General features: G+C 51.5%; 1 protein-coding gene across 1 annotated transcript in view; it reads left to right on the top strand.

Moving 5' to 3' along the window:
• The window catches only part of emid1 (EMI domain containing 1), a 53,121-nt gene that overhangs the window by 8,134 nt on the left and 35,226 nt on the right, over positions 1–9,761 (top strand). The window contains 3 exon segments of the mRNA XM_060054760.1: positions 1,669–1,742; positions 1,745–1,781; positions 2,348–2,451. Of these exon segments, the coding sequence (XP_059910743.1) occupies positions 1,669–1,742; positions 1,745–1,781; positions 2,348–2,451 (215 nt within the window).

Here is a 9,761-nt window from a genome sequence, read left to right as displayed (position 1 = left end):
GACCTGATCTGCAGGGCATGTCAGTAGTGAGCAGTGAGAACAGTAAGATCTCTCCTACGTCTGCTCCTGTTTTTATATTATGTAAACAGCGGACAGTGGAGACAAGATGAGCTTTTGCTTTCTGTTCCATATTGTCTCTAAGTATCAGTCAGATATACTACTGCTCTGAAAAAACCATGAATACTAAGCAGGTACTACAGGCCGTGATTGTGATACCAGTACAATGGAAGTATTAGCCTATAATCAATTACCCCCAGTCGAGACTTGGTGTTGTCTTATAACTGCTATAACTGAGTATTTGACATTTTTGCAATTACTTGAACACAGTTTTGGATATGGAATCTCTCTTCTCCAATACTTAGCCTACCCCTGGAAGCTGTGTTGGCCCATTCCTTAAGGAAGTCCATCACAAGCTGATATTCTTGCCTTGCTTCAGTGCTTCATTTTCCCTGGCCCTTAACCCTAGAGATGGTATGTTTGTGTCTGGACTCCTAATGAAGAGCAGCTCCTGCAGACCAGACCTGTCCCGACCGAACTGCTCGTCTAGAACATTTTAATTATCCGAGGCCCAGAGCAACAAGCCTGTGCTGCGGTGGTATCCTGAGCCCCCTGACGTGGAGATGATTACACTCCCCTCTCTACCTGACGCTGTCCTGCTTGGTTCCTCTAGAAGCTCCAGAAGGCCGAGGGGAGGGAGCGTGCTGGAGCGTGCTCTAGTCCAGTGGAGGAGGATCCTGAAGCCACTCCAGAGTCCTCCCATCTGATCTCGGCTCTTCAACCTTTCTCCACAGCCTGATAAAGCCGCTTTGGACAACGCTCTCCCTCTCTCGCTCTCTCTCCAGGAGGGCCTAAGACCCATGATCACATCAGCTTTAGTGTTGAAAACTCAGCCCCTTCTGATCTGAGTAGGGGTCCTTTTACACTGCTTACACACACAAACCCACGTGTACTTACGCACACACACACACGCATGCACATGTACACGGACAAGCAAACGCATACACACACGTGAACGTGCACATGCACACCCCAACAGGAGGGGGAGGGAGGAAGAGGAGGAGGAGGAGAACAGAAATGCTTGAGTCTGAGGACATGGCTGGTTCCTGCTGTGACGGGGAAACATCTAGTGGGAGAGAGAGAGGCATGTGCTTCGGATATATTGGAATGTATGTATTCTCAGTTCTCCCTTTGTCTGTGTTGTATCCCTCCAGATAATAAGACTGTGTCCATGCTGGGGGAAGCGTTGTCTATCCCACTGGAACAGAATGCTGACTTAAGTTCAGTTTCAGTGCACTCTGACCTTTTCAGCCGTTTTCAGATGCACACGCTTTGGATCCACAGTCTGAAATTAATGTATACCACTGGAGCTATCGGGGGAAATAATAGATAAATAATTGTTGGTGGCTTGCTGGCTTGTGTTTGACTCTCTCTCTCTCTCTCTCTCTCTCTCTCTCTTCCTCTCTCTCTCTCTCTCTCTCTCTCTCTCTCTCTCTCTCTCTCTCGTCTCTCTCTCACTCTCTCTCTCTCTCTCTCTCTCTCTCTCTCTCTCTCTCTCTCTCTCTCTCTCTCTCTCTTCTCTCTCTCTCTCTCTCTCTCTCTCTCTCTCTCTCTCTCCTCTCTCTCTCTCTCTCTCTCTCTCTCTCTCTCTCTCTCTCTCTCTCTCTCCAGGAACTGGTGTCCTCATACGGTCTCCAAGACGGTGACCTGCCAGGTCCAGAACGGTACGGTTCTTCAGCGGGTCTACAGAGCTGCGTGTGGCCGCAGGGCTGCTCAGGAGCAAGGTGAGGCGGACCGGGGGTCGACCTTACTATTACACTCCTCTCACTGTAGAACGTGACTCCAGAGTGAACCTCACCATCACCCTCCTCTGACTGTAGAACATTGTCTCCATAGTGGACCTCACTATAAACACTCCTCTGACTGTAGAGCGTTGTCTCCATAGTGGACCTCACTATCAAACTCCTCTCACTGAAGAACGTAACTCCAGAGTGAACTTCAGGGTTCAGATGATTGTATGTTAAGGTAACCAGGGACAGATGAGGAACAAGAGGCAGGTGATGATGGAGAGACACAGAGACGGATGAATCTTTAGTGTTTAGTGTAGATTGAGACACTGTTGAAGGAGATGAACCCATTGCATCTGCGCTATCAATGTCCTGCTGTTCAGAGACGTGTCATCAAAACATGCAGAGTTGTGTCTAGCAGACTAGACTAGCAGACTAAGTATTTTATGTATGATGATATGGTACAATGGTGTGTGTGTGTGTGTGTGTGTGTGTGTGTGTGTGTGTGTGTGTGTGTGTGTGTGTGTGTGTGTGTGTGTGTGTGTGTGTGTGTGTGTGTCCAGCTATAAGACGCTGGTCAGGCCTTCCTACAGGCTGGTGTACCGCACCGTGACGTCTCTGGAGTGGAGGTGCTGCCCCGGGTTCAGCGGCGCCGCCTGTGAGGAGGGTGAGTCACGTCAGGGTCCAGGGGTCTCTAAACTCGCTCACTCACTGTCTGTCTGTCTCTCTGTCACACACACACACACACTACACACACACACACACACACACACACACACACACACACACACACACACGCCCATGCACTCTTGTATCTCTGTAACACGCAGTCAGCATTTTCTATAATTATTTTGCACCCATGAGCAAACAAACCAGCTCCCCACTTCGTGCACACTCTCAGTGTTTACTCTGCGCGGCAAACAATAGCTGGGGGATGTTTGCCTACAAAATAGTTTTCTGCTTAGATTAGAGAACCTAGTGGATGAATCATAGTCTGAGGCAAGCAAATCATGGAAACATCTCTGACTGAGTCCAGTCTGGTTTGACAGAGATGCAACCCGCTCTCTCCTCCTCTCCTCTCCTCCACTCCCCTCTCCCTTTATGTTGCGTCTTCTGTGTTTCTGCCTTAATGATGCTATCCTCTGCTAAAAGGGGCAAGCTCTATGAAGATCATCTGTTCAGATAGCTTCCTGCTCCCCTGCATCACACCACACAGACAACAGCAACGCCTGTCTGGTGTAGAGCTGTTGAAATGCCTGTTTTTGTCGTCTGCTGTGGCGTTCTCTACGTTGTTGTGTGGTTCCTCGGTGGCTGTTCTGTTGACTCTGGCTCCCTACAGAGAGAAGCCGGTACTCTACTCTACTTTATGCCCAGCATGTTAGGCTCTGGTAGCTCCACACTGCTGCACGCTCTCACTCAGTCTCTAATGGCTCCCCCCCCCCCCCCCCCCCCCCCAACGGCTGGCTGGCCCTAGCAGTCTGGAGTGTGTGTGTGTGTGTGTGTGTGTGTGTGGGGGGGGGGGGGGGGGGGGGGGGTGTCCCAGACCTTGGCCTCAGGTGACCTTAGGAGGGGCGGGTGTCTCTGTACACGGTGCCGTGCACGGTGGGTAGAGATGTGTCGACACCGCCTCCGTGGGGCACAAAGCGCAGGGACGCGCCGTCAAACAGATAATTATCCAATTAGGCGGCCGCTGAAGGGGGGTCGCTGTGGTTGTCATGGGAGCCGTGCAGTAGAGGGGGGGGGGGGGGGCAGGATTAGCCACTTATTAGCCCCTCGTTCCGGCAGCCTCAGATGAAGGTGGTGCTGAGAGGAAGTGACAGGTCTCCATTCACCACCTCACTCTCCCACACCCTGGCCGGGGTCCAGGCCCACCAGCGCTACGTCTGCTCCGCCCCCCCCCCGCATCACAGACACATCCAACCTGTCCCACCCGGGCGTAGCTGGAGGCTAGGAGGCTGGGGTCGCTGGAAGGGGTTGAAGGCCTGAAACGGTTGCCATAGCGCCACCTTGTAAAGCCTGCCTTAAGCTAGAGTCATATGTGTGTGTGTGTGTGTGTGTGTGTGTGTGTGTGTGTGTGTGTGTGTGTGTGTGTGTGTGTGTGTGTGTGTGTGTGTGTGTGTGTGTGTATATATGTATATATGTATTTCAGAGGTCCCGACGCAGGTTTCCTGCCCCTCCTCATCCCCTCCTCCTCCTCATCATTCCATCTCACCTGCTAGTCTGTTTTTTTTACAGACGGCGGAAAACGTGTTTTATCTCCTGCTTTACTTCCCCCCTCCCCCCCCTCCCCCCCGCTCCCCCACTTTCCCCTCCCCCCCCCATCCAGTCTCTCCCTGCTCCCCTACCCCCCCCTCCCCCTCCCCCCCTCCCCTCCAACTTCCCCCCGCCTCTCGCCCCTGCTCCCCTAATTGCTGCTCTACTCCCAAGCCTGGTCCGCATTACGGGAGGCCCCCTCCTGACAATACCCAGGCCTCTCAGGGCCCCGGGCCCCTGGAAAAGGGCCCAAAGGAAACTGAGGAGGACGGGGGCCCGTCATCAATGATTTGTTCTCTTGATTTTAAAGTCTTTTTTTTCATCAAATCTTTTTATTCCTGGATTGACCTACATTCAGTCACCGCTCACGTTTCAGCCACTAAACCAGAGCTGATTTGATTTAATTCATTCTGAATAATTTAGTTGTTTTCCCCTCGCCGAGCCGGTGGGATCGGCTAGTGCTGTCTGGAGCGGAGATAAGGTGTCTCTGGTTAAGATTTGGGTCGTTCTGTGTTTCCAGCTTATGAGAGCCAAGCAGTGCTGTGTGCGGAGGAGAATGACGAGAGGTATATATTCATGGTGATGGAGTCACCGTAGGCCCAGGAGGCAGGGTGAATTAGTCAATAGCAGTACATCTGTCCTCCATGGCTCCCTGGTGTCCGACGCAGGGAATCCACTGCTCGACGGTACATCAGCAGCATCTGATGAGAGCTCATCTAGAGTCCCAGCAGTAAGACCGTCAAACGCACTCTCTGGATCGACTCTCTCTACGACTGGAGTCTCGGGGCTTGACTGAGACCCCTGGCCTGTTCTTCTCACCCTCCTACCGGTTTCCTGTGATGTTAGGATGTGTTGTCTGACTCCTGGTCCTGCTACACAATGGCCTTCATCTCTGATGGAGCCTGAGCACAAGAAGAAGGAAAAATAAAGTTTATAAACACTTTCCTAGCGCTCCAGCCACGAGGACTTTATGTATGGCTGCACAGGCTTTGGCTGTCCTGAGATCTGCAGTTTCAGAAGGGAGTTCCAAGTTAAAGGACTCAAAGCATCACTTTCACACGGATCCTTGTTGTTATTATGGGATGTTATCATTTGTTTTCCTTGGTCCCCTTAAGGAAATGTTGACAGTGCTGGGGGTTTGTCGGTGCTGGGGTTGGGGGGGTTGGTTAGTGCTGGGGGGGGGGGGGGGACTTAGGCCCTGGTTATTGCCGGTTGGCAGAGCAGCAGAGGTGTGGTTTCTGTATTAAGCCACAGAATGTAATCTGTGTTTTCACAGCTCGCTGCAGCTTACCAGAGGCCTGCGCCCTAAGCTGCTCACTCCCCCTCAGGGCTGCAGCTCCGTCACCAGCCAGGGGAAGGGTGGCACCTTGTGGGTGGGTGTGCCTTTGTGATTGTGAGTTTGTGTGTGTGTGTGTGTGTGTGTGTGTGTGTGTGTGTGTGTGTGTGTGTGTGTGTGTGTGTGTGTGTGTGTGTGTGTGTGTGTGTGTGTGTGTGTGTGTGTGTGTGTGTGTGTGTGTGTGTGTGTGTGTGTGTGTGTTTCATTGCGAGTGTGTGTGTGTGTGTGTGTGTGTGTGTGTGTGTGTGTGTGTGTGTGTGTGTGTGTGTGTGTGTGTGTGTGTGTGTGTGTGTGTGTGTGCACATCTGCGAACCATAAATAGCTGCAGGTTTTAGTGACCAAGTGGTGGGGCCACAGGGGATGCAGGGCCGGCGAACTCCTGTCAGACCCCTACTGGTGTGGTACCAGCCTCAACACCCCCCTCCCCAGTCAGTCCCCTCACCATCCAGGGGCCCTACACCTCAGCCCCCCCCCCCAGTCATTCACCTCAGACCTCCAGAGGGTGGCTCAGCCCAGATCAAACCATGGATCTCGTCTCGCCCTCTCCGTTTGGCTGCTTGTCTCTCACACACGCTTCCTGGAGGCTGAACGGAGTCCCCCTGTCTCCTGGTCTCCCCCCGTCTCCTGGTCTCCCCCTGTCTCTCTCCTGGTCTCCCCCTGTCTCCTGGTCTCCCCCTGTCTCCTGGTCTCCCCCTGTCTGTCTCCTGGTCTCCCCCTCTCTCCTGGTCTCCTCCTGTCTCCTGGTCTCCCCCTGTCTCTCTCCTGGTCTCCCCCTGTCTCCTGGTCTCCCCCTGTCTCCTGGTCTCCCCCTGTCTGTCTCCTGGTCTCCCCCTCTCTCCTGGTCTCCTCCTGTCTCCTGGTCTCCCCCTGTCTCTCTCCTGGTCTCCCCCTTCCTGATCTCCCCCTGTCTCCTGGTGGTGGGGGGTGGTCTCCTTGGAGGGGGGGGTGCTCCCCGAGGCTGCTGGCCAGCCTGATACTCAGCCATCCTAAACTATTTAGACGCGAAGAAGTCGATATCTTAATGGCTTTTGGGAACCCATCAATCATGAGGCCAAACACAAACCAACCGAGTTACTGCATTGGTGTAAAGCTCTGCAATGTACTTTTTACATTGCAATTTTTTCCAAAGGGAAGAAAGTGGAAAAATGTGCAGGGGCATGTGTCATAATTATATATATATTCACATCATATGTAATGATTTAGAGCAGATCCATTGATTCTTCTCCTGTTGGCTCGGCTGCATGTTATCCATACGTCTGTTTAGATGATGTGTCCGTGATGCTCCAGTTGAATCCTTGGTCACAGAGTGGAAAACCTGCTCTTCCTTCTGATGTATGATTTCCTCCGTCTCCTCCGGGGAACACAAATAAACCGCCCTTTTCCTGCTGCACAAGAAAGTTTGCCTGGCCAGCTTTTCAAAAGACATAAAACAACTTCCAGAGTTAAAAATAGACCCGTGCCCACGTCAACAAACATATTTAGACTACAGACACACAATGCTCCCTGCCCTAGCCTATTAGAGTAGAGATGCAGGAGACACACTTGAACACAGACACACAACCTAGCTTGGTAGAGTAGAGCAGGAGACACACTAGACTACAGACACACAACCTAGTTCAGTAGAGTAGAGTAGACACACTAGAATACAGAAACACAACCAGCTTAGTAGAGTAGAGCAGGAAACACAATAGACTACAGGCAGAACTGTCCAGGTTTCCCAGGGAAAGATCTCCCCTGTGAGAGCTGTCAACCAGGGATTAGTCGCCTTGTGGCCCCAGTCTGATATTGTGGAAGATGCCCATGAATCAATTAATCAATGAATACATTTCTGTGCAGGTAATGTGGATGGGACCCATTGATTGTGAAAAGCTGTTAAAATTGCAGTAGTCTAAATGGAATGGATGTGAACAGCATGAAGTGAAGACGCAAGCATCGTCATCATAGTAGCTCAGGGAGCAGACCAGGTGTCTTAGTAGCTTCCTCATGCCAGGGTCCCATCCAGGCTGTCTGCTGAATGCAGCTTTAACAAAATAAAACTAAACTACTGGCAAGCCTATTTGACATCAATACATAATAACATTGTTACCAGTGATAATGGGATGCAACTACTATTCACTAGGTTATCGGAGGCATAATTTTGGTGTCTGGGATCTGCGTTATGATAAAGTATAGTTTTAAATGCCCTAGCAGCTTATTGTTTGACCTTAACTTTGATGTCCCTTTCTTCTCTTAATTTCACGTCTCCACCTCAGTACGAGCCTCAAGGTAAAAGCGTTTACAGTAAAACACACGTTGAGGCCGGTCTCAGGCTATAAAGTACACCATAAAAATGTATAAACGCGTATACCATGTTTACGTCACACTTCATTGGTTTGCGGTTTCTGTAAACTCCCAGACGTCCGAAGAGTGTCGCTGCTCATTGGTCATGCCTCCATCAACAGCACGTCAGAGGAGCTGCAGTAAACGCTATGAACTCTGATCAACACCAACGTCCAGTGTGTGTGTTTTGTCTTCCAATGTATTGGCTGAACTGTTCTATGTGGATCTGGATTCACATTTCTTCTTTAAGTATACATGAATTAAGGGCGGCTGCCATCTGAGATTCGGTCGCATGACAAGCATCAAAGAAAATCAAATATATGTGACGTGTAGGTTCTAGCTCCCGCAGCGTGTACAGACCAGTTGGGGGTACTGGGAGCGGGGTAAGGGTCTACTTAATCCATATTCTGGGGTGAGGGTTAAGGTTAGAGATCATGAGATCAAACAGAGGGGATGAGGGAGGTGATGATGAGCTGTGGTTCAGGATGAAGTCAGCGGACTGAGTGTTGCCTGGCGCTCAGTCTCACCACCACTTCACACGTCCCAAAGGCCTCCTGGGGTTTGACACATGATTTGGACATGAGACTGAAAATGAGTTGATGTATCAAGCAGCAACTCTAAAGCAGTCTCTGCCCTCAACCGTGCGCTGCGCTGGCTAAAGACCCCCAAGAAGTGGTTGATGTGTGGTTTGTTGATGTGTGCTTGTCGGCTTCTTTAGCCCTTGCTCGTCCCTCTCGCCTCTAGCACTGGGGAGAGCTATACCCTCCCAGCTCTGGGTTCAGCCTGACTGGGAAACAGATGCAGCGACACCAGCGTAGGGGAGCTCCTCTCTGGCACTTTACACTGTTTACCCTGTGTTAGTAGAGCGTGTTAGACACGCACCATTTAGGAATGAGCTCGGACCTCACACACACACACACACACACACACACACACACACACACACACACACACACACACACACACACACACACACACACACACACACACACACACACACACACACACACACACACACACACACACAGACACACTATTCCAAATATTATTTTTGGGGGGTTCGATCTACAGGGGCCTCTTGGACTGATGATAGCAAAGTGCAGGTGCTTCTCTGTCCAGCGGTCTGGCTAGTTTTAAAGCATTCATAGTGCTATGAATGTGGCAGGGCTGGCATATCCTCAGCATCCTGAGCCTGCTTGGCTGTGGCAGCATCCTGAGCCTGCTTGGCTGTGGCAGCATCCTGAGCCTGCCTGGCTGTGGCAGCATGCAGAGGTTGAGCGTCCCGGCTGGGAGCCAGGAAGGCTCAGCGGGGAAGGCTCATTAATAACAGGAAGTACCCCTGAACCTCCAAACCAGAGCTCTGCATTCCGCTCCGCTGCCCCCCTGGGACACATATGGGGGCAGTGGGCGGTTTTGGGCTGAGGAGGGGGCTATAACAGCTTGGTGTTTTGCTTGGACTTTTGCCAAAGGCCAGCAAAAATAGCTGTGTGTGTGTGTGTGTGCGTGTGTGGTACATGCGTACACATCCGTCCGGCAGCAGCATAACTAGCGGTCAGGGAAGGCATCTGTGTGCTCCTGCCTCTTTTGGGGTTTCTAACTCACTCCCGCCTCCCAGCCAGAGAGTCTTACACCAGGGAGTCCTCCCTCAACCAGCCCTGACGGAGCCTCATGATGGAGCCTCATGAAGCAGACTCATGATGGAGCCTCATGAAGCAGACTCATGAAGCAGACTCATGATGGAGCCTCATGAAGCAGACTCATGAAGCAGACTCATGATGGAGCCTCATGATGCAGACTCATGAAGCAGACTCATGATGGAGCCTCATGAAGCAGACTCATGAAGCAGACTCATGATGGAGCCTCATGAAGCAGACTCATGAAGCAGACTCATGATGGAGCCTCATGAAGCAGAGTCATGAAGTAGACTCATGAAGCAGACTCATGAAGCAGACTCATGATGGAGCCTCATGAAGCAGACTCATGAAGCAGACTCATGATGGAGCCTCATGATGCAGACTCATCCAGCTCTGATGGAGCAGGCTTCCTCCAGCAGCTGCCTTCCTACAGAG

The sequence above is a fragment of the Gadus macrocephalus genome, chromosome 6 (assembly GCF_031168955.1).
Source record: "Gadus macrocephalus chromosome 6, ASM3116895v1".
Classification (NCBI taxonomy): domain Eukaryota; kingdom Metazoa; phylum Chordata; class Actinopteri; order Gadiformes; family Gadidae; genus Gadus; species Gadus macrocephalus.
The sequence above is the reverse complement of the archived record's forward strand: the minus strand, read 5'-3'. Positions and strand labels throughout refer to the sequence as shown.